At 60.8% G+C, this 27,850-nt stretch overlaps 1 protein-coding gene across 2 annotated transcripts; it reads right to left on the bottom strand.

Moving 5' to 3' along the window:
- Nucleotides 1-2,663: 2,663 nt before the first annotated feature.
- Nucleotides 2,664-27,850, bottom strand: NCLN (nicalin). Of its 2 annotated transcripts, none has more exons than XM_045378447.2 (15): nucleotides 27,566-27,850; nucleotides 21,263-21,453; nucleotides 20,561-20,705; nucleotides 17,687-17,781; nucleotides 14,811-14,891; nucleotides 11,741-11,844; nucleotides 9,228-9,316; nucleotides 8,967-9,106; nucleotides 8,434-8,612; nucleotides 7,213-7,300; nucleotides 6,733-6,771; nucleotides 6,494-6,657; nucleotides 5,015-5,068; nucleotides 4,798-4,876; nucleotides 2,664-4,637 (listed from the first exon to the last, which is right to left on the bottom strand). In XM_045378447.2, exons 1-15 carry the CDS (start codon nucleotides 27,747-27,749, stop codon nucleotides 4,578-4,580), a joined length of 1,692 nt encoding a protein of 563 aa, XP_045234382.1. In that variant the 5' UTR covers nucleotides 27,750-27,850; the 3' UTR covers nucleotides 2,664-4,577. The 2 variants fall into 2 exon arrangements, with proteins under 2 accessions (XP_045234382.1, XP_045234383.1); XM_045378448.2 differs by having other exon boundaries at nucleotides 6,494-6,654.

Here is a 27,850-nt window from a genome sequence, read left to right as displayed (position 1 = left end):
CGGCTAGTTTTTTGTATTTTTTAGTAGAGACAGGGTTTCACCGTGTTAGCCGGGATCGTCTCTCGATCTCCTGACCTCGTGATCCGCCCGTCTCGGCCTCCCAAAGTGCTGGGATTACAGGCCTGAGCCACCGCGCCCGGCCTATTTTTTATTTTAATTTTTGTCAAAGTCTCACACTGTCACCCAGACTGGAGTGCAGTGGCATGATCTTGGCTCACTGCAACCTCTGCCTCCGGGGTTCCAGTGATTCTCCTGCCTCAGCCTCCTGAGTAGTTGAGACTGCAGGTACGCACCACCACCCCCAGCTAATTTTTCTATTTTTAGTAGAGACAGGTTTTCATCATGTTGGCCAGGCTGGTCTCAAACTCTGACCTCAAGTGATCCACCCACCTCGGCCTCCCAGAGTGCTGGGATTACAGACGTGAGCCACCACGCCCGGTGTGAGACCCTGTCTCTAAAAAAATAAGGAAAAAGAATGACCTGTGTATGTTAACGGGGAAGATGACGGGCTGGCTTTTCCTCTGAAAGGGGTTGTGCCTGAGTCCACAATGGAGCCAAAGCCACCTTCTGCCTGCACAGAGGGGGGCAGCCACTGTCCACTCTTAGCCTTGCTAAGCTCCTGGAGGATCACACAGGACCCCAAGAAGGTCAAAGCCCTGGACCCTAGAGCCCCTTGAACTGGTAAAATTTGGTCCAGAGAGGCACAGCTCCTATGCCCCAGGGCCATGCAGCATGTGGGGGCCAAGCCTGGCCTCCGTCCGCTGCCCAGGGAAGCCCAAGTACTGCCCCCAACCATTCCATCCCCAGTGGCCAACGGCCCCATGCTCCGGGGTCACGTGAGCCTCTTTCTTTCCCTGCAACCCTGCCCTGCCTTCCTTTCGCTCTGGGTCCATCCCATCCCTCCCCTCCCCGCTGAACAAGCTTCTCCTGCCTTGTGTTTTGGGGAGGCAGAGACCCCATGCTGGGTTTGAAGCTCTGTCGCAGATTCCTAGAGGACGGTGGCGAGGGGATGGCGCCCCTGTCGGTCTCTGAAGTTCCCTGGTCTGAGAAGCGGCAGCTTTGACTGCAGGGATGTGGGTCTTGCTCAGGAAGCCCCCAGCAGTCCAGGTCTCGGTCCAGGCCACACACTGGTTCTGGAAGCATCTCTGTAGCCCGTTCTCTGCACTCCAGGAACACAGCGGTGGAGGGGGAACAGGAGGAACCCACCCTTCTCTGCCTCCACCTGGCCCAGCCCCAGCATCGCCCACCTGCGCCAGCCCAGTCACCTCTACCTGGTACTAGGCTAAACCCTCGCCACCCCCTTCTCTCCTCCCCGAAGCAGCTGTCAGACGGCGCCCGGGAGCACCCAAGTCAGGGCCTGTCCCTCCTCTCCCCACAGCCCTCTATGGCTCCCACCTGCCTCGAGGTCAAAGCCCAAGTCCTCCCCACGGCCCATGAGGCCCTGCACAACGTGCCCCATTCCCTCCCCTCCCCACCCTCACTCCCTCTGCTTGAGCCACACGGGCCTTCCTGCTGTTCCTCCAACACGCCAGGCCCTGTCCTGCCCCAGGGCCTTTGCACAGGTGGGCTGTGCCTCCGCTTGGAATCCCCTCCTCCAGGTTTCGCCCCGGCTGCCTCATCGTTCAGGTCGCAGCTCAGACACCATCCCTTCCAGCCACAGTCCACAGGCTCCTGCCTCCCTCGGGGCCACTTCCTCAGCTGCTGCAGCCTCCCCACGCCGCCACCTCTCCCTGCTTCATCTTCTCACCAGCACATCTCTGCCTGTCCTCCTTCCCCGAGAGCACGGATCTCAGGCCAGGGACACATGGCAGCTCCACCAGTGTTTACTGAGTCCGACAACTGGGCAGGCCAGGAAGGGGCCTGAACACTGGGCAGAACCTGGGAGGGTCCCCAGGGCTTCTGACCGGGAGGGACCAACCCTAGTTCTGCACCTGCTGTGTAGGCTCTCAGTAAACCTCTGAACCTGCAGTTGGGTTGGAAGCCGACTTCACACAGCCCACTGCCCGTGGTCCAGGGTTGCAGAGTTCCCTCAGATTCATGTCCAAAAGAACCTCAGCCATTAGCCTCAACTGCAAATGGCATCTTGGCAGAGGTCATTAGTTAGGGGGGGAGCATCCTCCTGGAGCAAGGTGGTCCCTGATCCGTGAGGGAGGTCCTTGGAAGACACAGACAAGGCAGGGGCTGGAACGACGTGGCCACAAGCCGAGGACGCGGGGAGCCCCAGAAGCTGGGAAAGGTAGGAAGGACTCGCCCTGGGGGCCCTGCCCACACCCTGACTTTGGATTTGGGGCCTCGGAGACGCTGAGGGTGGATTTCTGGTGTTCTGAGCCCCATAGTTGGTGGTGCTTTGTGATGGTGGCCCAGGAAACAGGTCCACCCATTACCCACAAGACCCTGCACACAGACCCTCCCGGGGGAGGCGGGAGGAGGCAAGGCTGCGTGGCCCAGCAACAGCGGGTTTGGCCAGAGCCTCACTCTCCCGCACGGCCCAGCAGCCTTGGGCACAGACCTGGCCCACGACAGGCTGAAGCCTCACTCCAGGAGAGGGCAAGTCAGTGATGCGCGCTTCACACAGCCCTGCCCCTACTGTCATCCCCTAGAGGAACAAGAACCCCCAACAGTTGTCACAATACAATCCTCGCAGCCCCCAGACCAGACACTGGTGGCGATCATTCAATATGGCTTTATTTTCTCATTGGCCGGCTGCATCCCACACCAGCCTGAGCCCCAGACGGTCAGTCAGTGCATCCATCCTGACGACCTGTCCGGGAAGGAAGGAAGGAAGCTCCCTCTGAAACGCTGGCCCGGCGGCACCCAGACAGAAGCCTGCTGGCTAGCACGCAAGCACTCCCCAGATTCTCTCATGGTGACAAGGTGGCAGCTGCCGGGGTCCCAGAGTCCCAGCACAAGTGCCCAGAGGCCAGCCGGGATGGGCCCTTGGGCAAGTCTCTGGAGGAGGCGGGCAACCCGCAGGGCAGACGGGGGGAAGAGGGTCCCCTGCTAACCTGGAGGAAAGTGGGGCGGTTACCCCCGCACCCCTCCAGGCTGCAGGTTCAGGAGGGCAGAGGTGCTGGCCGAGGAACTGGTGGCCAAAGTGAGAACCCCTGGTCCTATCTGGACAGAACCCCAGGTTCCCATGGGCCGGCCCAGGTCCCTCAGACAGCAAACACCTCCCTGGGCCACGAAAGGGAGATGGCTGTGGGTGCCCAGGCCAGGACTCGCCCAGCTCAAGCCCCTTCTTCCCCAAGTCTGCTCGGCACGCACTGCGTGGGTTATATTGCTAAAGAACGGACACGCCGGGGTCTCCCTGAGCTCAATGCAGGCCTCCTTCCCTCCCACACTCACACACGGCGCCTGGCCTGCGGGGTGGAGGGTTCTGTCCATGGCTTCGTGGGGGCCCGGACCTTCCTCTCTGAGTTCCAGGAAGGGTGGCCCCAGAGGCCATGCCAAGTGTCTCCTTCCCAACAAATGCTCTCACCTGACGCCCCCACCCTGAACACGTCCTTTCGATAAATGAGGAAGCTGAGGCCCAGGGCAGGGAGTGAGGAGAGGAGCCACCCGGCCTCCCCAGGCCACCTCCTGCCTCCCAGTCCTCCACCTGCACCCAGTTCCCCAGGGAGGACCGGCCGGCCATGGCAAAGCCTGGCGGGCCTGGGGGCCCAGCACCGAGCCCAGGAAACACCAGGCACTGGCTCAGGACTCAGGGCAGGGAGCTGGGCCGGGGTCAAGCAGGTGAGGCCCCTGGGAGCCGGGCTGGGGCCGAAGAGGCACAGGGGCCGGCGGGACAGGCTGGGAGGAGAGGAGCGCGGGGGAATGGGGGTGTGCAGTGTGTCAGGGGTCGGGGAGGCAGGGGCCCTGCCAGCCCCCCACGAAGCAGAGGCTGTCAACGATGACGTCAGACCCTGCAGTCGGAAAAGGGGAAGGCTGAGTGCTACGGCTCCCCGACAGCCCACTGTGGAGGGGACGGGTCACTGAGACCACATGGGGGACAAAATGCTCCAGTGGGGCTGGAATCCTGGAACCCCAGGGCTGGCACTGCCCTCCTCCAGGCAAGAGGGAGAAGAGATAAATAACCATGTCCACGCCACCATCGGGGAGCGGGAGGGGATGTCCAAGGACAGACGCGGAGCAGTGAGCAGGCTGGGCCTGCAGTCCAGGCCCCTTGCGGCAGGAGGCGGTGGGCGGAGGCTGCGTGCGATCGGGCAGGGGGTCCCGGCGTCTCCTCTCTAATCGTGCATGTCTGCTGACACCGGACCCAAGGCGGCCGGCTCCCGGGACTGGGCGGCTCGTTCGCAAGTCCGTAGCCTGGCCCCGGGATGTCTCCCAAACTCTCCTCCAAGGAAGTTCAAAGACAAGGAAAAAAAAAAGAATCCCCCCAGTCTTGGAGAGCAACAGAGAAAAGCTCTGTAATTCAGTGTTTCAACCACCGCCGGGGCGGGGAGAGGGCCCCTGTCCCCGCGGGGCCGCCTGGGGCGGGACAGTGTCCACTCACTCGTGCTCGGCCCCAACGACTGGGGAGCGGCGGGGGCTCCGGCTGTGGGGGTGGCTGTGTCACTGTGTCTTGGGAGGTGGCTGTGTCACTGTGTCTTGGCCTTCACGAGCAGCCTCTGGACGGTCTTGTAGAGGAGGCTGAAGTGCTGGGGACACAGCAGGAGAGAGTGAGGACGTGGGCGGGGCTGGGGCCCCAGGCCATGTGACTCTAAGCTGAGCCAGGGGACAGGATGCACTCAGAGACATGCAGCCCAGCTCCTCCAGGTGGGCGGCCCCCTGCCCCGCCGGAGCCTGGGCACTGCTCACCTGGACAGCCACATAGGCCATGCCGAGGTAGGCAGCAATGCCAACGGCCAGGAGCAGGTCAAAGACGGCTGGCTTGACTCTGCGGAGAAAGCAGGGTCCCTGTGGTTGAGGACGGTGCGGGCCAGCAACGTGGCCCCCTAGACCCCCGTGGGCCATGGTCCCCTCCGCTGTAACCCACAAGGGTGAAGGGCTCCAGGCCCCGCTGGCCGCCACTCACCTGTACGCATTCATCACTTGCTTCAGCTGGTCGTAGAAGACAAACTCTGGGTCCCTGGGGAGAGAGCACTTTCTCAGGGGGCACCACTCTGCCCAGCTAGTTCTTATTTTTTTATTTTTTTTGAGACGGAGTCTCGCTCTGTCGCCCAGGCTGGAGTACAGTGGCCGGATCTCAGCTCACTGCAAGCTCCGCCTCCCGGGTTTAGCCATTCTCCTGCCTCAGCCTCCCGAGTAGCTGGGACTACAGGCGCCCGCCACTTCGCCCGGCTAGTTTTTTGTATTTTTTAGTAGAGACGGGGTTTCACTGTGTTAGCCAGGATGGTCTCGATCTCCTGACCTCGTGATTCGCCCGTCTCGGCCTCCCAAAGTGCTGGGATTACAGGCTTGAGCCACAGCACCCGGCCGCCCAGCTAGTTCTTAATAAAGGGTGTGTAGAGATGGAGACTGGGCGTGGTGGCTCACACCTGTCATCCCAATACTTTGGGAGGCTGAGGCAGGCAGATCACTTGAAGTCAAGAGTTCGAGACCAGCCTGGCCAACATGGTGAAACCCCATCTCGTACTAAAAATTTAAAAAAATTAGCCGGGCATGGTGGTGGGTGCCTGTAATCCCAGCTACTCAGGAGACCGAGGTCCGAGAACCACTTGAAGCTGGGAGATGGAGGTTGTAGTGAGACAAGATCACGTCACTGCACTCCAAACTGGGTGACAGTGCGAGACTCCATCTCAAAGACAAATAAATAAATACATAAATAAAAACTTAACGCTTTAAGTTTGTAGAGATGCGGTCTTGCTATGTCACCCAGGCTGGTCTCCAACTCCTGGGTTCAAGCGATTCTTTTTTTTTTTTTTTTTTTTTTTTTGAGACGGAGTCTCGCTCTGTCCCCCGGGCTGGAGTGCAGTGGCCGGATCTCAGCTCACTGCAAGCTCCGCCTCCTGGGTTTACGCCATTCTCCTGCCTCAGCCTCCTGAGTAGCTGGGACTACAGGCGCCCGCCACCTCGCCCGGCTAGTTTTTTGTATTTTTTAGTAGAGACGGGGTTTCACCGGGTTAGCCAGGATGGTCTCGATCTCCTGACCTCGTGATTCGCCCGTCTTGGCCTCCCAAAGTGCTGGGATTACAGGCTTGAGCCACCGCGCCCGGCCAGGGTTCAAGTGATTCTTCCGTCCCGGCCTCCTAAGTAGCTGGGATTACAGGCATCCACCGCCACACAGGCCTACTTCTTGTATTTTTACTAGAGACGAGGTTTCACCATGTTGGTCAGGCTGGTCTCAAACTCCTGACCTCAAGTGATCCACCTGCCTCAGTCTCCCAAAGTACTGGGATTGCAGGCGTAGCCACCGCGCCCGGCCCTCCTCCCATTCTCTCTTTGTATTTGCTCCACCTGGCATCCCCCAGGGGTGAGGGGGTGGGAGATGCAGTATGGGGAGGTCCCCCTAGGCCCCAGGCTGAACGGGGCCAGTGCGGAGCCCCAGCCTCACCGCTTGTCGGCCTTGACGTGGTGCTGCTTGACGTCCTTCAGGTAGCGGCTCAGGTGGTGCTCCAGCGTGCTGAGGAAGGTGCTGTCCTTGTCCACCAACTGCGCGGCCCGGGGCTGGTTGGTGAGCCAGTCCATCACCGAGTCCAGCTGCTCCTGCTGGATCTGCTGTAGGGACGGCAACAGTGGTCACAGCCCGGCCCCGCCTGCCTGTCCGCCCACTCGCTAGCCCGGCCCCCTTACCATCTGCTCCGTGAACACCGGCATGTCTGGCGGCGTCCCCTGCGGAGAGAGGAGGGGACAGCCCTGAGTCCAGGTCCCTGGGGCGGGGCTGGGGCTGGGTTTGGGGCGGGGCTGAGGCTGGGACTTGGGCGGGGCAGGAGTTGGGGCGGGGCTGGGCTGAGATGGGCCGGGGCGGGCCAGGGATGGGGGCGGGGACGGGGGCGGGGCTGAGCTTGGGCTGGGGCGGGGCAGGGGCTGGGGCGGGGCAGGGGCTGGGGCTGGGGCGGGGCTGGCGCTGGCGCTGGGGCGGGGTTGGGGCTGGCGCTGGGGCGGGGCTGGCGCTGGGGCGGGGTTGGGGCTGGCGCTGGGGCGGGGCTGGCGCTGGCGCTGGGGCGGGGCTGGCGCTGGCGCTGGGGCGGGGGTGGGGCTGGCGCTGGCGCTGGCGCTGGGGTGGGGGTGGGGCTGGCGCTGGCGCTGGCGCTGGTGGCAGCAAGGGCTTACCTTCTCCGTGAGGTTGTAGATGACTCGAGTCAGGGCCTCCGCGATGATCCTTGTGTTACGGGTCAGAGTCTTAGAATCCACCCGGGACCTTCACGATTCAAAAACAATTATTTAAAATGTGGACTTGGAGCCAAGCATGGTAGTTCTCACGCTTGTAATCCCCGCACTCCAGCCTAGGTGACAGAGTGAGACTCTGTCTTTTAAAAAAAAAAAAAAATTAAGCTTAGCTTTAACTACTCAGCTGACATGCAGACGCAGGTTCACCAGGGGGCCCCCACCTCCAGGCCCCGCGCCCTGACCCGCCCCTGTGCGCAGGTGAGGCTCGCGCCCCGAGGCCTTGGTTCCTACTGACTCCGTGTTCTGCTTTTCTGGGATTTAAACAGGACTATTCCGTCCCGCTGGAAGAATCCATTCTGGGACCCAGGTGGCCCTCCTGGGCTGACCCCTGGTGGTCTTGAGAGAGTTCAGCACAGCTGGGACAGCCATGTGCCCACCTCACTTCCTGGCACTCTCCTGGCTGGTGGGCGACCGTCACCTCCATCCTTTCCAGGACTGAGATCACACAGGGACGTGCCCCTCCCTCCCGCCACGGGCTTCTGCAGGCCTCCGATGGCTGAGCTCGCACCTCTCCTGAGGGCCCAGTGACCTCAGAGCAGAGCAGATGAACAGGAAGGGTCTATGCCAGGCCTGCGGGCGCTAGGGGAGGAGACGGCGCCCACCTGCTGGTGCCAGGACCGGCCGGGGTGGCCAGACTGTTTCAGGCTCCACAAAAGCCTGCCCAGGGGCTCACATGACAGCAGGGAGACAGGCAGGACTCAGGGTCAGAGGACACAGGAAGCCAGAGAGACAGTGCCCCAGAGGGAGGCTGGGCAAGGAAGAGCTGGGGTGCGGTGGGGGGCCAGGTTTCCCGAGACAGTCGCCAGGGCCCTGAAGAAGCCCAGAGGCAGGAGCTGCTTTCTCCTAACTCAACAGGTGATGGGGTCTGGGGGTCCCACATAGGGCCATGACCCCAGGCTGCTGGCCTCGCCCTCCCTAGCCCCGGTAAGGAAGAGCTTGCGAATAGCCTGACCAAATAGCCGGCCTCGGCCACGCACCAGCCTCTTCCCCACGGCCTGTGTGTGGGGGCCACTCCCTCCAGGCTCTCATGGCCCCTGGAGTTGTGACCTGTGGCTCAGCCCCCAGGAAAGCTCTAGGAGGGGCTGGGCACGCTGCCATGCTCACCGCACGTCCATGATGCTGCTGCGCTGGCCGTCACGGTGGCTCTCCAGGTGGGACAGCGTGAAGGCGGGCAGCCGGCGGATGGCGAAGCGCTCGTGCTCCCAGGCCAGCACGTCCTCCGCCAGGTTGATCCGCTTGTGCACCATGGAGAACCGTACCTCGGGGAACTGGTGTGCGGCCACCTGCAGCCGGAGGTGCCATCAGCAGAGGGCAGGCAGGGGTGGTGGCCACCCAGGCCCACTCCCCAAATGCCCCAGGGGCCTCCCAGAACCTCCGAGGGTGCAAAACGAGGAGAAACCCACCTGCCCCTGGGGTCCCCTGTGAGGCCAGCTAGAACTCTGATGGACAGTGAGCGCTGGGTAAGGAGGGACAGGGGGACACCCCGGGACAGAAGGCCCCAGCACAGCCCCGACGCAGCGTGCCCCTCAGAGCCCCAAGGGCAGACAGCAAGGACACCCTGGGACAAGACGCCCCAACCCAGCCCCGACGTGTGTGCCCCACAGAGCCTGGGGCCCATCCGTCAAAGGGGCACCCACCGTCTCCAGCTCCCGCAGGAAGGCGTGCTGCAAGGTGCCCTCCCGGGGCGGCTTGGACACGTGCAGGTGCAGGCTGCTGCCTCGGCCCACGGTGTCCAGGCACAGCACGAAGGCCACGTTGTCCTGAAGCAGGCTGGAGTCTGCAGGGCACCGAGAGCTGGCGGGGCGGGTAGGGACTGGGAAGTGGCCCCCAGCCCTCCCTCCGTGCCTCCCCACAGCACCACCCTTGCGGCACCCCCACCCCCACCCGGGGCCGCTCACCTGTGTGGTCCAGGTTGTCTTCCAGCCAGCGCTTGGTTCCCTGGTAGTTAAACTTGCCTCCTCCGGAAGCAAAGAACAGGAGGTTGTACCTGGCGGGGGAAGACCTGGCGTTAGCTTTGACAGGCAAGCACCTGGGGTGGAGGAGGGACCAGGCCAGGTCACAGGTCCCTGAGGAGGGGTATGAAGGCCTCCCCAAAGTAGGAAATCCTGACCAGTCCCTTACGGCAGGGCATGACCCCTCAGCCCTGTGGACACCAGGGCCAGATGGTTCTCGGGGGTGGGGCTGTTATGGGCACTTGAGGGTGCTGAGCGGCATCCCTGGCCTCACCCACCCCAAACTGGGAGCTTCCCCTAATGACGACCACAAATCACGCAGTGTCTCCCAGCAGCAGGGCCTCCCCACATTAGACCCCAACTCTAGAGGCTTCTCTGAGCCCAGGAGGAACCGGGGTGACCGACCAGTCAACAGACACCAGGAGGCCAAAACAATAAAGTCTATTCACTTAAAGAAGAAGAATAATTTTTTTTCTTCTTTTAGGACGGAGTTTCGCTGGTTGCCCAGGCTGGAGTGCAATGGTGCGATCTCGGCTCACTGCAACCTCTGCCTCCCAGGTTCAAGCGATTCTCTTGCCTCAGCCTCCCGAGTAGCTGGGATTACAGGCGTGCACCACCACAGCCGGCTAATTTTGTTTTTTTTTTTTTTTTTTTTTTTGAGACGGAGTCTGGCTCTGTCGCCCAGGCTGGAGTGCAGTGGCGCGATCTCGGCTCACTGCAAGCTCCGCCTCCCAGGTTCACGCCATTCTCCTGCCTCAGCCTCCCGAGTAGCTGGGACTACAGGCGCCCACAACCGCGCCCGGCTAATTTTTTGTATTTTTTTAGAGACGGGGTTTCACCGTGGTCTCGATCTCCTGACCTTGTGATCCGCCCGCCTCGGCCTCCCAAAGTGCTGGGATTACAGGCGTGAGCCACCGTGCCCGGCTAATTTTGTATTTTCAGTAGGGACGGGGTTTCACCATGTTGGTCAGGCTGGTCTTGAACTCCTGATAGGTGACCCACCCGCCTCGGCCTTCCAAAGTGCTGGGATTATAGGCATGAGCCACCTAGCTGGGCCAAGAATTCTAATGGAACACAGGCTGGGCTGTTAGAAGGGTCACCAGGATCAGAGAAGGAAACTGCTCAGCATGTCCCCTACCCTCATCCTCCCATGTCCGCCCCGGACTCTCTCCAACCCAGTCCCTTCTGCCCCGGAAACCCAACCTCTGCCCCAGCTGCCAGGAAGCCCCCGGGCCTGGCAGAAGCCAGCCCTGTTCACACATGTTTGAAAGCATGAGCTTCTCAAAAGGCATCAGTGGGGGGCTGGGGGAAGCGGTTCTGCAGCTTAAATAAAAAAAAGTTTTGGCTGGACGTGGTGGCTCACATCTGTAATCCTGGTGCTTTAGGAGGCTGAGGCAGGAGGATTGTTTGAGGCCAGGAGCTCAAGTCCAAGTTCCTACCTAAACCTGGACGTGACTCCCGGCGCCCTGTGACTGTAAGAAGGCTGAGAAACGTCTCAGCCACAGTGGCCCTGGCCTCTCTGAGCTGCTGACACAATGACGACAGCAGTACTGTCTCGGGAGCGGGTGACTGTCTGGGCCAGGGTCTCACCTGGAGGTGATTCTACCCACCCCGCACGGGAGACACAGTCATGTCTGGAGACATCTGTGGTTGCTACGTCTGGGGGCGCTCCTGGCACGGAGTGGGTGGCGCCCAGGACAGAGTCACCCACCAAAGACGTCCACAGGGCCACGGGGGATGAAGCCTGCATTCATTATCTGGGGAAAAATCGAGTCTGCCCCCTGCTTACACCAGACACCAGGATAAACTCCCGACGGGGCGGATGGTATAAACCGGGGGTCCCCCAGCTCCTGGGATTCACCTCTTCTCTCCCTTCCTACTCAGGGTGTGGATTTCAACGTGTGCAGCCTCCTGGGACCTCAGCGGGGCAGATGAGCCTGGGACAGTCTCTTGGGGCTCCATGGAATCCCCTGACCCAGGGGGGTCTCAACCACGGCTGACTCTGCCCCCAGCGGAGAGTGGGCGATGTCTGAGGACACCTGTGACCGCCACGACTATGGGGTATTGCCGGCATGGAGTGGGTGGGGGCGGGATGCTGTTCAGTGCCCTGCAGTGCCCAGGATGGCCGCACCCCAGCAAAAAATCCGGCCCTGCCCGCACAGGGCTGAGGGGATCCCCCGGTTCCAGGGCCCTTAGCCGGGAGTCTCTACCATTTGCAGCTGACAGCATCCCCAGCAGGCTCCTGGGGCGAGCAGCCGCCGGGCCCCATGGGCCTCCAAGAGACGGAACCTGTGAGACCTCAGCTTAGCCCTCGATAAACAAGGCACCCCAATTCCTGGGCTAAGGCCCACTTCAGGGCCAGGCGGCTTCACAAAAACAGCTGCAGAGGCGCCTGGTGGGTGGCGCTGTCCGGCAGCGTGGCCCCCGCGCCCGTCCCCCTGCCCGCCCCTGGCACTCACGCAGCGTGCGTGCGCTTGTAGGTGTAGAGCCGGGAGAAGAGGCGTGCCAGCTCCAGCAGCACGGAGACGCCGCTCCCGTTGGAGTCCGCGCCCAGAGACAGCCACTGCAGGGGCGGGAGAGGCACGGTCACGGTCACCCCCGCCCCGCTCCCGCAGCCCCACGACCTCACTGCCCACAGCAGTTGCGGTCATCTCTCGGTCACCCCCACCCCGCTCCCACAGCCCCACCACCTCACTGCCCACAGCAGCCGTGGTCATCTCTGTGCTGTCCCCCAGCCCCTTTGCCATGTCCAGCGGGCAGCTGGGATCGTTCCCCCACTGTATTCAATCCCCAACTGATGGCCTGGGATCTGCAGGGCCCTGCTGAACCCAGGAATCTCCCCGTCCACCTCACCTCGGCCCGCACCCAGGAGAAGCCACACGCAGAGTTTGGAGCCCAGAGCCGGGGCAGATTTGCTCACGGAGGGCAGCGTCTGTCCAGCCCCGGTCTTTGTGTGGGATCCCCTCTGTGGGACCAGCCCTTCCACCCTCGAGCCCCGGCCGTCGGGAGACCTGCACAGCTCGACCACATGCCTTTCCTGCCCTCGGATGCACCTTTGTGATCTAAAGCAGCCTTCTCAGTAAGGCCACACTGCTTCTTGGACACTGCAATGGCTTGGGACCGTCCCAAGGCCACAGCATATAAAGGGGACCTCGGTGACACTGAATTCAGGGGGACAACAAACACCCTCCTCAGTGAGAGAAGCCAGATCCAAAAGGCTTTGCTCCCAGTGTAGGATCCGTTCATAGGACCCATCCAAAAGGCCAGCCCACAGGTGCTGGGACGGACACGCACGTGCCGGGGTTGGGGAGGGGACCAGGAGTGACAGCTGATGGGGCAGGGCTGCTTTCTGGGGTGATGGAATGTTCTGGAATTAGAAAGGGGTGGAGACCGTACCACTTTGGATGTACTAAAACCCACTCGTACACTCTAAAATGGTGAACTTTATGTTTTACGATTATCTCAAAAAATAAATTTGGCCGGGCGCGGTGGCTCACGCCTGTAATCCCAACACTTTGGGAGGCCGAGGCGGGCGGATCACCTGAGGTCTGGAGTTCGAGACCAGCCTGACCAACATGCTGAAACCCCATCTCTACTAGAAATACAAAAAACGACCCCCGTACGGGCCAATTATTCACTGGCCGGGCGCGGTGGCTCAAGCCTGTAATCCCAGCACTTTGGGAGGCCGAGACAGGCAGATCACGAGGTCAGGAGATCGAGACCATCCTGGCTAACATGGTGAAACCCCGTCTCTACTAAAAAATACAAAAAACTAGCCGGGTGAGTTGGCGGGCGCCTATAGTCCCAGCTACTCAGGAGGCTGAGGCAGGAGAATGGCGTGAACCCGGGAGGCGGAGCTTGCAGTGAGCTGAGATCCGGCCACTGCACTCCAGCCTGGGCGACAGAGCGAGACTCCGTCTCAAAAAAAAAAAAAAAAAAAAAAAAATGAGCCAGGTATGGTGGCGCGCACCTGTAGTCCCAGCTACTCGGGAGACTGAGGAAGGAGAATCACTTGAATCCAGAAGGCAAAGGTTGCAGTGAGCCGAGATCGCACCACTGCACTCCAGCCCAGTGACGGAGCGAGACTCTGTCTCAAAAAACATAAATAAATAATAAATAAAAAATAAATAAATAAATAACATTTAAAACAAAAAAAGCTTCACAGGGGACAATGAGGACAGAGAAAGTCAGCAGGCGCGGATCACGCCTGTAATCCCAGCAGGTTAGGAGGCTGAGGCAGGTGGATCGCCTGAGGTCAGGAGTTCAAGAGGCACTGCCCTGAGCAGCTTGAGTTTCTGTGTGGGCCCCAGCGGGACCAGGCATTCTCAAGGCTGGGGGCCTGGCCCTCCAAGGGGTTGCGAACACAGCCAGGTAGCAGATCTGCCCTGACCCTCTGCACTCTGCCTGGTTCAGCTGATTTGTGTTCGAAGAAGGAGGCAGGGCCGGGTGTGGTGGCTCACGCCTGTAATCCCAGCACTTTGGGAGGCTGAGGCGGGTGGATCGCCTGAGGTCAGGAGTTCAAGAGGCACCGACCTGGCTAATGTGGTGAAACTCCATCTCTACCAAATATACAAAAAATTAGCCGGGCGTGGTGGCAGGCACCCATAGTCCCATCTACTTGGGAGACTGAGGCAGGAGAATTGCTTAAACCTGGGAGGCGGAGCTTGCAGTGAGCTGAGACTATGACACTGCACTCCAGCCTGGGCAACAGAGCGAGACTCTGTCTAAATTTAAAAAAAAAAAAAAAAAAAGGAGGCAGGGTGCTGGTTGACACAGTGGTTCACGCCCCGACCCCGCTCCCACCCAACCCGCGCTGAGCAGAACAGTTTGTGCCGCAGGCCTGAGACCAGGAACCTGCACCAGGGCCCGTGACCCTCGCGGACAGGACAGGCTCTGTCTAGGGCCAAAGCTGTTCCTGCAAACACTGTGGTTCACGCACAGGCCCTGCTTCCCTCTGGAGTCTGGAATCCCGGCATGGGCCAGGCAGCAGGGCCCACAGAACCAGCCCCCACAGGAACCAGGTGCTGGGTCTCTGGGAGCCTTGCTGGTGACGGTGCTTTGGGCTGTCGTCCCAGCTCACTGCTGGGAATGAGGCGTGTCCCATGGGACACAAGGGGAGAAGGCCTGGAAGCCAGGCCTGGCCTCCCCGACCCACTGCACACGCCTTTCCCTTCGTGGATACTGCTCCCCGCTCTGTGGCCTCTCGCTGGGACAAACCACAGCCACAAGGAGGCCTCGTGCGGAGCCATGGCACCCAGCGCTGGCCTGACTCAGACTCCCTGGGCTCAGCCCCTGACACAGCCACCGCCGCACCCTGAGACCTGGGACCCCGGGGCAAGAGCCAGGCCTGTTTCAGTCCCACGACACCCACCCTAAGGCCCTTGTGGGGACCGGGATGACTAGCAAAGGTTGTCACAGGGTGAACCACTGACCCCGACCACCATCCCCCACAGGCGCTTTGCCTCGGCACTGCCTGGAGCCGGAGTCCAAGCCCTGTGGGGTGGGGGGGATGGGGACACACATACGTACGGGGGCCACTCCGAAGGCGTCGTAGTGGGCCACGATAACGATGGTGGGAAGGTCCTCTCCGCCCAGCCCCGTCAGCCGCCCCTGTGGAAAGACAGCGGGGGAATGGCCTGGCTGCTCCTGGGGCAGGTGACCCATGTGTGGGGCTTGGAGACCCCTCCCCTCTGGACCACATGGGGCCCGTCCGCTGGGTGCCAGCATCGGCCTCAGCACTGAGGCCTACAGGAGGTGCCAGCCTCTGACTCTGGGAGCCCCAGGGAGCTCCTCCAGGGAGGAGGTGGAGCCAGGAACAGGGACCCACCCCTGCTCTGGCCCTCAGGTTGAAATCTTTAAAAATCGGGTTAGGAGGCCGAAGCGGGCGGATCACAAGGTCAGAAGATCGAGACCATCCTGGCTAACACGGTGAAACCCCGTCTCTACTACAAATACAAAAAATTAGCCGGGCATGGTGGCGGGCACCTGTAATCCCAGCTACTCGGGAGGCTGAGGCAGGAGAATGGCGTGAACTCGGGAGGCGGAGCTTGAAGTGAGTCGAGATCGCGCCACTGCACTCCAGCCTGGGAGACAGAGCGAGACTCCGTCTCAAAAAAAAAAAAAAAAAAAAAAAAATCGGGGAGAGCAGGAAGATAGGTTTTTATAGGAACGGGGCTGAGCCCCTCAGGAGGATAGCTGTTTGTAGGAACGGGACTAATCCCCTCAGCCAGGTATTCGGATTCCTTCAGGATCTGTATGCACCCATCCCCGCCTCTTACCCCACCAAAGTCAGATTCCACTCTAGCCCAGGGGCCAGCAGACTTTCATAAAGGGCCAGAGGGGATATTTTTAACCTTGGGGACGAGATGGTGTCTGTTACGACTACTCAGAAACTGCCATGGGTGGTCTGCACATGCATCAGCTTGGCTGTGAGCCATAAAACTTTATTTACACAGCCAGGCGCGGTGGCTCACACCTGTAATCCCAACACTTCGGGAGGCCAAGGCGGGCAGATCACCTGAGGTCAGGAGTTCCAGACCAGCCTGGCCAGCATGGTGAAATCCCCTCTCTACCAAAAATACAAAAATTAGCCAGGCGTGGTGGTAGGCACCTGTAATCCCAGCTACTCAGGAGGCTGAGGCAGGAGAATCACTTGAACTCGGGAGGCGGAGTTTTCAGTGAGCCGAGATGGCGCCACTGCACTCCAGCCTGGGCAACAGGGGCAAAACTCCATCTCAAAAAAAAAAAAAAAAAAAAAAGAGAGAGAATTTCAAAAAATTAGCTGGGCGTGGTGGCACATGACAGTAATCCCAGCTACTCAGGAGGCTGAGTCAAGAGAATCACTTGAACCCAGGAGGCGGAGGTTGCAGTGAGCAAAGATCGCACCACTGCACTCCAGCCTGGGTGACAGAGAGAGACTCTGTCTCAAAAAACAAAAACAAACAAGCAGAAACTTTATTTACAAAAGCAGGCAGAGGGCCGGCGGTGGCCTGGGGACTCCCTGTCTGGCTGTGGGAGTCTACCTGCCGTTTTTGCAACACGCTTTTCCACTTGGAAATCCTTCAAAGGCTGAACTCCAAGCCCAGCGGCCAAGAGGGCTCTGCTCATAGGAGAAAGGGCACAGCCAGGGGAAAGGGAGTCGACATGGCCCCATGGGACCTGGAGCCCAGCGCCCATGCCACTGTGGAGTGTGATGCAGGCCAGGCCACGGGGTGCCATCGCGTACTAACTGGCGCTGTGAACGGGACCTGCCTCCCGGGCCCACAGTACAGTCCAACAGGAACAAACAGAACAGCCGCCCTCAACAAGCCCCAGGGCTCCTCCGCCAAGGCCTGTGTATGGGGAGCCAGGGCCTCCAGGACGCTTTCCCCACCCCCGCCTAAGCCAGTGCTTTTCCACTCGGGCCCCCCTCCAAGGCCTGGGTCCCTAAAACAGCAGGCACGTCTTGTTCAGGGCTCCCCCAACCGTGAGACAACTCCACATCTGCGCGGACTCATCTGCGCCCTCACCGGCGCCGTCCTGTGGGGAAATGCTAGGGGAGTCGGCCGCTTTCTCGTTTTTGTTTTTGTTTGTTTGTTTGAGACGGAGTCTGGCTCTGTTGCCCAGGCTGGAGTGCAGTGGCCGGATCTCAGCTCACTGCAAGCTCCGCCTCCCGGGTTCCCGCCATTCTCCTGCCTCAGCCTCCAGAGTAGCTGGGACTATAGGCGTCCCCCAACAAGCGCAGCTAGTTTTTTGTATTTTTAGTAGAGACAGGGTTTCACCGTGTTAGCCAGGATGGTCTCGATCTCCTGACCTCGTGATCCGCCCGTCTCGGCCTCCCAAAGTGCTGGGATTACAGGCTTGAGCCACTGCGCCCGGCCTTTCTTGGGTTTTAAGGCCCCTGCTGGTGCTGCAGCAGCAGCAACGTAGGCTTCACCCTCTGGATCTGCCTCGATGATCTGAGCTTCCACACCGGCAGCTCCCCACCCTCTCTCGCTCTGCTGACACCAGGGGGTGCTCGGAAGGGTGTGTGAGGACGCAGTGTCTGGGCTGACGGGTGAGGTTCTGTGACGAGGGGAGGCTGGCGACCCTGCAGCCTGGAGGGGGCTTCCTGGGAGGGGCAGCTGGTGCAAAGGCCCTGGGGTTGGAGGAGGTGGCTTGGTGTGTGGGGGCCCACGATGGAAGGAAGATGGACCGGGGGCTGGCAGGGGCCTGGGCGCTCCACAGAGTGACTCCCCAGCCACGTGAGAAGTCTGGGTTCCTTCAGCTGCCAGCGGAGGCACAGGAGGTTTTTGCCCGGGCAGGGGAGAGATCTGACCCCAGTTTCCCATCAGAGGCTCCCCTCTAGCATGGCTGAGCCGGGGAGCCAGGTGGATGGCAGGGACCCCTGGGGACGCGGCGCCAACGCCAGGGCGGGTGGCACTCACCTCCACGCTGGCGATGAGCCAGTCACTCACGGCCTTGCTCTGTACCCCGCTGGTGACCATCTGGAAGCCGTTGGCAGTGGCCGTACGTAGCAGTACTAGGGAGAGGGACAGGGCGCGTCAGCCTCGGCCCAGCCAGGGTCCCAGCCAGGGGACGTCCCCAGCACCGCAGGTTGGGGGCTCGGGTGGAGCCAACCAGCCGCGTGTGGGGATGTGACCAGCAGATTTCGATACCATGTGATACCCGTGCTCCCCCTAGCACAACCTTCTCTCAAAATGATTCACATCTCCTTTCTGGAACGTTCTGCTGGGGAATTTCTCCTCCATGCCATTCTGATCGTTTCCTCTCGGGCCCTCAATAACAGCTGTTCACTTAGGGACTTAGGGTTAGGGCCTGCCCGATAATGCCTGAGTTCACAAAACTTTCTGAGTCTGCATTTCTGTGCTTTAAAGCGTTTTTTGTTTGTTTTTTTGTTTTTAAAGCGTTTTAAAAACACAACTTTATTTTTCTTTTTGAGACAGGGTCTCATGCTGTCACCCAGGCTGGAGTACAGTGATGCAATCATGGCTCACTGCAGCCTCTACCTCCCAGGATCAAGCAATCCCCCTGTCTCAGCCTCCCAAAGTGCTAGGATTACAGGTGTGAGCCACTGCACCCGGCCTAAAAACACAATCTTTTGAAAGTGAATATGGAATAAAAAAAAAATAACAAAACAAAAATGAGAACACAACTGTTGTGGGTATGTAAAATATGATTGGCCAGGTGCGGTGGCTCATGCCTGTAATCCCAGCACTTTGGGAGGCCGAGGCGGGCGGATCACAAGGTCAGGAGATCAAGACCATCCTGGCTAACACGGTGAAACCCCGTCTCTACTAAAAATACAAAAAATTAGCCGGGCCTGGTGGCGGGCACCTGTAGTCCCAGCTACTCGGGAGGCTGAGGCAGGAGAACGGCGTGAACCCGGGAGGCGGAGCTTGCAGTGAGTTGAGATCACGCCACTGCACTCCAGCCTGGGCGACACAGCAAGACTCCATCTCAAAAAAAAAAAAAAAGAGATATGATCACTGGGGGAAGCGTGCTCCTGGGAACTCTCTGTAAAATATATATATATATATTTTCAAGTCAGAGTCTCGCACTGTCACCCGGGCTGGAGTGCAATGGTGCGATCTCAGCTCACTGCAACCTCCTCCTCCCAGGTTCAAGGGATCTTCCCACCTCAGCCTCCTGAGCAGCTGGGACTACAGGCAAGCACCACCACACCTGGCTGATTTTTTAAATTTTCTGTAGAGACAGGGGTCTTGCTATATTGCCCAGGCTAATCTTGGACTCCTGGCCTCGATCGATCCTCCTGCCTCAGCCTCCGTAAGTGCTGGGACAACAGGCGTGAGCCACCATGCCCAGCCCTCAACATCGTTTTTACCAGCCACGTAATACTCCACCAAGTAGACTCCTCCTTCAGGATGCAGTGAGCCAAGATCGCGCCACTGCACTCCAGCCTGGGCAAAGGGGTGAGACTCCATCTCAAAAAAAAAAAAAAAGAAAAAGAAGATTCTTCTTTCCTTCTTCTCTAAGTGGATACTTAAGTTTTTGCAGAACTATACTCTTCTGTTGCCACAACAAAAATGGCCATTGTCAAGACTTTTAACCTAGACCAGGGGTTGAGAACGGTTTCTGAAAAGGGCCAGATAACACCCTCGGCTTTGCCGGCCGGATGGTCTCTGTTGCAGCCGCAGCAATTCAGCTCTGCTGCTGGGAATGCCGCCCTGGACTGTGCATAAATGAACGTGGCCCAGTACCAGTAAAACTTTATCGACAAAAACAGGTGGCCCCTGGGCCGGCATTAGCCAACTCTGGATCTAGAATCTCACTGATCTGGCTGTGTAGGATAAACCTTTCTTTTTTTTTTTTTTTCTTTTTTGAGATGGAGTTTTGCTCTTGTTGCTGGAGTGCAATGGCGTGATCTCAGCTCACCACAACCTCTGCCTTCCAGGTTCAAGTGATTCTCCTGCCTCAGCCTCCCAAGTTGCTGGAATTACAGGTGGCCGCCACCACGCCTGGCTAACTTTCTGTATTTTTTTAGTAGAGACAGGGTTTCGTCATGTTGGCCAGACTGGTTTTGAACTCCTGACCTCAGGTGATCCACCTGCCTCGGCCTCCTTTTTTATAACTTGAAACCACAGCACCAAACGGCTTTTGTTGGGGCTGGGCCAGCACACACCTGCCTGCCGTGCCCTGTTCTCTGCCACCCTGGGCTCTGGGGCCTCCCTTCTCAGCCCCGCTACCCCAGGAGCTGACAATTGCCCTGGGCAGGCCCCTCAGCTGCCTCCTCCAGTTCCTCTTTCTCCTCACTCTCCACAGCAGCCAGTCCCATCCTTCCCCACCACAGGTCCCACCACAGAGCTGTGGGCTCCTGCTCTGAGCTCGCTGCCAGCGCCCCCGTTCACAGGGCTGGAGGAAAGAAAGGTGTGTGCCCCCTCTCCGCAAAAACAGCGCCGGCACACCCACACCGCCCACTCGAGACGTGATGCTGAGAACGTCCTCGGCAGGTAGAGAACTGAAGAGATCCCCCATGTCTTTCATAAACCCTGAGGCCCTGAGGATGGGAAAGGCTCCCCTGAGTCCGTGGTTCTGGTCTTTCGTGTGCACAGAGCCAGTAGCTGGGTGGGGGACAGGCGGCTGCAAAAATGCAGAGTCCCAGGTCCCAGCCCGGAGGTGGTAATGCAGCAGGTCCATGTAGGGCCCAGGAACCCCCACTGTTAACCCCGGTGAAGGGATGCCTCACACTGAGGGTGGAAACAACCCAGGGTGACTGCAGCCCTCGGGATGGGGACGCCTCCCCACGCCCACAGCCTCCGTCCCTGCAGCCCGGAACCCACCTTCAGCAGCAGAGGCAGAGCCCTGGGAGGCAGAGGCGGCCTGGGTCTGCTCGTAGATGGACAGCAGGGCCTCGTCCTCCACGGCAAAGTACACGGGGACGATGGTCTCCATGGCCAGCATCTCGGGCTCGATCTCCATGAATTGCTGTGGAGCAGACGCATGCTTAGGGAGCCGCTGGCCTGGCAGGGGTGGCAAGGTAGCAGGGGGCCCAGTGGCTGTCCCTGGAGGGCAGGCAGGTCCTCACAGCACGGCATCAACCATAGGACACTCACAGGAAAGCAGGGCTTCCCCCCATCCCACCCGCCGCGTCTCATCTGCAAAAGCATCTTCACCCAGGGCACGTGCTGGATTCTACCAGCTCCTGTTCACTCAAGGCAGGCTCTCTCGCGCAGCCCTGTGGACCCTGGGGCCAGACCCCTCTCCGGGGTGGGGCCGTCCTGGGCACTGCAGGGTGCTGAGCAGCATCCCGGGCCTCCACCCACTCCACGCCAGGAGCGGCCCTCCCTGAACACCTCCGGTCATCACCCAGCATCCTCTGAAGACAGAATCGCCCCCGGGGAGATCAACGGTGCAGGGGAACAGTCCATCCTACTTTCCAAAGGGCTCAGAGAGGCGAAGCGACCTGCCTAGGCTCATACAGTTGCCTCCGACTCCTGCCCCAGCTCTGGACCCGAGCCGGACGGGGCAGGGCAGACGCTCACCCGGACGACGTCCTGGGGCACGGCGGCCATGGCCCTGGGCAGGATGATGACCACGGCGCCCGCCGACTGCCGCAGGGCCTTCTGGTACTGCTCGTAGGAGAAGTCCAGTAGCCGCATGAGGACACAGCGGCGGCTCAGCACCTCTGCCGCCATCGTGCGCGCCTCCGTGTTCAGCACCGCGTTCCGCGTGCCTGTGGGGACAGGGGCGGGGTCATGAGCCTCAGCAGGTGGCCAGGCCAATGGAAGGGGACAGATCCAGGCCAGGGACCCACCCAGCAGCCCCAGCCCCAGCCCAGAACCTGGAAGACCTCCGACTCGAGAAGCTCCCAGGGTCCCCCCAGCCTGCACCCCGCACACCGGGTGACGGGGCTGCAAACGTGTGCCAGGCCCATGCCCACGGGCTCAGTGCCACGCTAACCCTGGGACACTCTGGGATTTTCAGACCTCTTGAGAATCTTTGTTTTTTGGTTTTGTTCTTGAGACAGGGTCTTACTCTGGCGCCCAGGCTGGAGTGCAGCAGCACAATCTCGGCTCACTGCAGCCTCCATCTCCCAAGTTCAATGGACTCTCCCGCCTCAGCCTCTGGAGTAGCTGGGATTACAGGCGCCTGCCACCATGCCAGGCTAATTTTTGTATTTTTAGTACAGACAGGGTTTTGCCACATTGACCAGGCTGGTCTCGAACTCCTGACCTCAGGTGATTCGCCCGCCTTGGCTTCCCAAAGTGCTGGGATGATAGGCATGAGCCACCACGCCCAGCCCCTTTGAGAACGTAATGAAAACAGAGCCTCCTCTCCCGGGAGAAACCCACACTTCCCCACCCCCACACCGAAGTCCACGCAGGATCCTAGACCAGGGCTCGGCAAACCTCTTCTGCAACAGACCAGAGAGAGAGTATTTCTGGTCTGTGTCTCGACCACCCAGCTCTAAAACGGCAGGGTGAGTGCGGCCATGTACAACAGGTGGAGCTACATGCCAATAACACCCTATTACATAGGCCCAGGGCGGGCCGGATTCGACTCCTCTTACAGGGGGTCCCAGCTGGGGACTGTTCCCCTGAAGCCCATTCGTGGGCCCCAGGTTAAACCCCTGCGCTGAGCCACGAGACCGGAACAGAGCCCCTCTCGGGCTCGCCTGCTCTGGGTCTACCCTACCAGGCCTTGGACATTCAAGCTTTCTAGAAGTCCAGGGGCTGGGCCGGCAGAAGGCTCAGCAGCTCGGGCTGTGGTGTGCCTGGGGCGAGGTGGGGCTTCCCCGGACGGCCAGGCCGTGGCTGAGAGCCTGGGGCTGTCACTCCCTCACGGGCTTCTTCATTCCTGCGGCGGTGGTCCCCGCGGTCGCCGCTCGAGAAACTCGCCAGGGCTCCTGGTTTCGCTGCTGCCGTTTGCTTCCTGGGACGGCTCTTCCCGCCTCTCTTAGCGAAACGTCCTCCACCCAACAAGACACAGCTCCGAGGTCCCTGCTCTGGGCACCTGAGCTGCACGTGCACCCCCCACTTCCTGCCCCTTCACCCCTGCAGGTCTCAGCACCGCGACGATCTACGTGCTGTCCACCGGCGATGGCCACCTGAGTGGCCCTGGAAGGACCCTGGAGAGCTCCGGCCCCTCTAAAGGGGCCACCCGTGTTCAGCTGGGACACGGGCCTCAGTGGACCACATGGGAAGCCGGAAATCCCGATTCTTACGTCGCCTCGCCCAAATGTTAAAAGACAAGCAATGATCTAAAACGTCTCAGCGCCGCACAGGCCAACCCGACACCATGCAAAGCACAGAAGCAGACCTGACACAGGAGGGCCGGGTGCGGGCCTGACATGGGGGGCCAGGGGCGGGCCAGCGGGGCCTCCCATGTGAGACCCATGCAGGAAGCACTCAAAATCCCAATGCCCAGAGCCAACTCCGGCGTCCCCGTGGGAGCCAGCCCCACTCTGAAGGTGGATGCTGGGGGACCCTCATTCTCTCATCTCCCCACAGACGCAGCCTCTTCCCGGGGCCTGCGCTGAGCCTTGGGCTTGGGGCCGGGGCATGCAGGAGTCCCCAGCTCTGCTGTCCAGCAACGCACTGTCGGGGAAGCAGCGGGAGGGAAGCAGCCTGCTCCAACAGGGCGTCCGATGGGCTGAGCTGGGTGTGGGGGGTGGACACGGAAGGGACACAGATCCCAGGTGGGAATGGGCAGGGTCGCGGGTGCAGCACAAGGAGGTGGGCACAGAGAACCAACTCCAAGGCCTGGGATAGAGGAGCCACAGGTGGCCACACCCCCAGGCCGGGCAGCCTCACCCCTGTTCCCCTCTGAGCCTGATGTCACCAGGCCTGCTGGGGGCCTTTCCTCTTCCCTTGGGAAGCCCCTCAGGGAGGTGGCAGCAAAGACCTTGAGGGAGTCCTTGGGGCTCCTGCAGTGCTGGGAGCACCCCTCCCCCGCACCCCACCTGTCCCCACGTGTCCTGGCCTCCCAGGGGTGGCTCGAATGCCACCTCTTTGAGGCCAGGGGATGAGGCCCACTGGCAGGCACCCCACTGTTCTCTGGGCCTCGAGTTCCTACAAGCGGGACGCAGGACATGCTTTAGGGAGCGAGTGAGGCCGGAGAAGGGAAGGAGCAGCGGCAAGTCAAAGGAATGGGGGTGGACGCCAGCACCCTGAGCTCCCTGAAGGCCACGGCCTCCCCTTTAGGATGAAACCCGGCCCATCTGGGCCCCGCCACGTGTCAGCACCAGCCAAGGCCATGCTGCCCTCCGGATCCCAGCCTCCGCTCGCTTGGGGCCCAATGGCGAGGGCTCTCTGTGACCAAGGCCCATCTCCCCAGGAGCAGAGATGGCCTTGGGTGGCCCCAGCCTCCCTCGAGGGCCAGGGTTGGGCCGGGTGGCCACAACCTAGTGTGGACGCGGCCCTCTGTGGAGGTGAAACCAGCACCAACTCCCTCAGACCTGCGTCTGAATGGGCAGAGGCCACTTGTGGTGGACACCATGGAGGGCACCGGGCATCCCGAGAAAAGTCACCAGTTCGCGTGACAGGACTGGACCTGAACAGTGGCCTGGGCCCCTATCTATCTATCAAGGGCCAGACGGCCAACCTTTCCCCTCTCAGGCCACAGGGCTCTGGCACAATCACTGAGCTCAGCTGTTTCTGCCTGAAAGCAGCCAGAGACAAGATGCCAATGGACGGGCATGACTGCATGCCAATAAAACTTTATTAACAACAATAGGCGGAGGGCCAGACGTGACCTACAGGCTGCAGTTAGCCGGCTGCCAGATGAAACAGTTCTGGCACGTCTGATGGACCTGACGGATCCTGGGAGCTGGGCACTCCAAGGGGTGCTAAGGTTCCCACCTCATATGGGCCGTGAGCTCAACGAGCCCCACCTGCTGTGAACGGCAGCAGAGCTGAGAAAGCCTTCACCCAGCAGGGCCAGAGTCCACTCACAGGAGAGGGGCGCTGCGCACCTGGCCAATGAGACCCGGATCACACCCAGACACAAAGGGCACCGCCCCACCCTGCGTCTCTCAACAGCAGCAGGAAGGAAACTGGGACAAGAATGCCCAGCGAGTAAGGGTTGCGGCTCCTCCCGGTGGGGGGCCCGGGGTGAAAGCACACCGGGAAGATGGTGGTGGAGGGTGGCCTCAAACGCAGCACGCTGGGGCATCTCAAGGGCCTGTCCTCAGCAGGGCTCTGGTCCAAACCACCCCCAGTCTCTCAGGAGCGGCCACAGCGACACAGAGAGGTGCTGGCCAGGCCTTGCCTACCCTGCGAGAGCTGGGCTGTGCTTCCCAGGGCGCACATGAGGAGCACGAGGCTGAGGCAGGGCGGCTGCCCCACGGGCTCCTCCACTCACCCCTAGAGCCCACGGACCAGCTGGGCGAATGCCAGATACAGGGAAAGCTGGGCCCAGCTTCCTCACCAGGAGAGAGAAAAGCTGGGGGCCAGGGAGGAGGGTACAGGGGAGAAGAGGCCAATGAAAAGGAAAACTCGGAAGAAAACCCAGGATTGTGGGCAAAGGCCCCAGGGAAGCGAGGAAAGAGAGAAAGGACTGCAGGGGAAAGGGAGGGAGGCGCCGCCAAAAAGGGGCCGAGAGAAACGGGGAAGGAAATGGGGTGAACGTCAGGAGGCTGCGGAGAACAGGAGGCCACACAAGGAAATGGAAGGGACTCCAGGAGGCTGGAGAGGGGTCCGTCCCGCTGCGGAATGGCAGGACACCTGCTCACTCAACAGCCAACATGCATTCCCTGGGTGGGCGCGCGGGGAGAGAAAGGGGGCCCACACCCACCCAGGGACAGTGTAGGAGCCACTGGATCCCACCTATCTGGGGGTGCTGGAGGGAGGCCAGGTAAGCTGGGGGCCCAGGCAGGAGACGCCAGGAGTGTGAACAGGGCCTCAGAAGGGCCTGGAGAAACAGGGTATCTCGAGCTCTAGGAGTGGGATCTTTGGAATATAGACTGCCCTGGAAACCCCACGGGAACTGCTACGAGAGCCGCAGCCACGTGTGTCTACTTGGGTTTATCACCCTTAAGCAGCACTGGAAATTCTGCCCCTTAGTTGCACAGGCCACGTTTCGGGGGCTCAGCAGCCTCCTGTGGCTGTTGGCTCCTGTACCAGGCAGCAAAGATGGAGGCGGTTCTACAGGATGGTGCAGATCAGGACCCTTCCCCCGGGAAAATCCCAACCAGCGTGGAAAAACGCGGTCATTGCATTAGGAGCCCCTGGCCTGCCACTCCAGCCCCTCCAGAGCCTGGGGCCTTGGGTTTACACCACCACTCTGGCCCAAGGGCGCTTCCCCTGGACACCGTGGACATTAGGACCGGATCGTTCTCTGGGGTGGGACCGTCCTGGGCACTACAGGGAGTTGAGCGGCGTCCCTGGCCTCCACTCACTCCATACCAGGAGCACCCGCAGTCGTGACAACCACAGATGTCCCCAAACATCACCCAGCGTCCCCTGGGTTGACCACAAGGGCTCTAAATGAAAACATCTTAACTCTCGGGCAAAACAGGACCTAAGGCCAAAGTCTGGTTCCATCTCCAGAGATGGGCTCCCCAAGGGCTGCAGAGGCTGGGGTCCCCGCACCTCAGGCTGAGTCTGAGATGTGACGAGAGGACCAGTCCAGGAGAATCTGAGCTCGGAACTAAGGGGGCCGGGAGAACATGTGGACGGGACTCCTTTACAGGAGGGGCCAGGTCTTGACTTCCAGGGACCTGAGGGACCAGGCTGAAAAGAAAAACCAGGGACCAGAAGGTTCTGGAATGCCAGGGACAGCTATAGCCAGGAAAAGACAAGGGAATGTGGAATGGTCTGGACACTGGGGTCAGGGCCACGAGAGGGGGCGGGGCTGTTGAGTAGGAGACCTGCAGAATCCAAGGGCAAGGGGGGCTCCGCGGGTGCGAATTTGGAAGGGGATGAGGAAATCCTGGAAAGATGGAACAAGTGGGGTTCTGGGAAGCGGGGGTGAGGAGGCTGAGCTGAGGGGGTGGGTGTGCATCAAAGGCGGGACAGAAAGAGGGTCAAAGGGAACCCCAGGCGAGTGGACTGAACTGGGGATGTGGGAGGAGGCCAGGGAAGCTGGGCTACCAGATTCTGAAACCTGCCTCACGAACTGGGACCTGAGAGCGTCAGGCGTCTGGGGAGAAATGGGCCCTTGACGTGGGGACCGGTGACCAGAGCGAGAACACTTAGAGCGGGCTTGAATTTGGGCACTGGACAAAATGCACTTGGCACCCAGGGAGAGAGTGGGGAATGCTGGACCACCGGGTCGGATGGTTCAGCCTGACAGAAATCAGTGTGAGGACCTTCAACTCCAAACGCAGTCAGCTAAAGGCGGGAGGCCTGGGAACACGGACGCGACCCAGGAGATCCGGAGACCAACCAGATGGTCTCCAGAACAGGGCCCTGGGCGCTGGAGGTCAGGACGGGAGCGTCTGCTCAAGTGAGCCCGGACCGGGAAGCCGAGGGGGCCGAGGGGGCCCAGGAGGGAGAAATTCGGCAAGGCAGGTAGACGCAGGCCCGGCTGGGGACAGGAGAGAGGGGACCTGGTGCTCCAGGGGCGCGAGACGCTTGGCCCGGCCACGAGTTCTGGGGCAGGGAGCCCCGGGCAGGGGCCGGGGACTGTGGGAGCGAGCGTGGGAGTTTCCTGGGCGCTGGGCAAGGAAAGCCGGGGTTCCAGGGCAGCCGGGGGTCCAGGGCGTCAGGGCTCTGCCTCGCCTGGGGCCTGAGCATGAGTCGGGCGGCCCAGGCTGGAGCTGGGGATCGGCCTGGGGCTGGCCGGGCCGGAGTGGCGTGGCCGGGAAGCCCGGGGAGCCCCGAGGGTGGGCCGGGGACACGCACCGTAGGGCTGGCCCTGCAGGTCGTACTGCTGCATGCGGTACACGGTGAACTCGTGCGCGGCGTCGGCGGCGGGCAGCGGCGGCGCCACCAGCAATAGCACGGCGGGCAGGAAGACGATGAAGCCAAGCGGCAGGCACGACGCCTTCAGCATGTTCTCCAGCACCTCGCCCGCTTCCTCCAGCATCCTGGCCGGCGGCGGGGCCGCGCGGGGCGGCAGCGGGGACGGGACGGCGGCGGCGGCAGCTCCCGTGGACTCACCTCGGCATGGGTAGCCGCCGGGGTCCT

This window comes from Macaca fascicularis, chromosome 19 (genome assembly GCF_037993035.2).
Source record: "Macaca fascicularis isolate 582-1 chromosome 19, T2T-MFA8v1.1".
Classification (NCBI taxonomy): domain Eukaryota; kingdom Metazoa; phylum Chordata; class Mammalia; order Primates; family Cercopithecidae; genus Macaca; species Macaca fascicularis.
The sequence above is the reverse complement of the archived record's forward strand: the minus strand, read 5'-3'. Positions and strand labels throughout refer to the sequence as shown.

Coding starts and splice junctions, on each gene's coding strand:
- NCLN (XM_045378447.2), bottom strand. CDS start 27,749: ATGCTGGAGGAAGCGGGCGAGGTGCTGGAGAACATGCTGAAGGCGTCG. Junction 9,317..11,740: donor TACAAGCGCACGCACGCTGC/GTGAGTGCCAGG, acceptor TTCCCCCGCCAG/GTACAACCTCCTGTTCTTTG. Junction 6,658..6,732: donor CGGTGTTCACGGAGCAGATG/GTAAGGGGGCCG, acceptor CCGTCCCTACAG/CAGATCCAGCAGGAGCAGCT.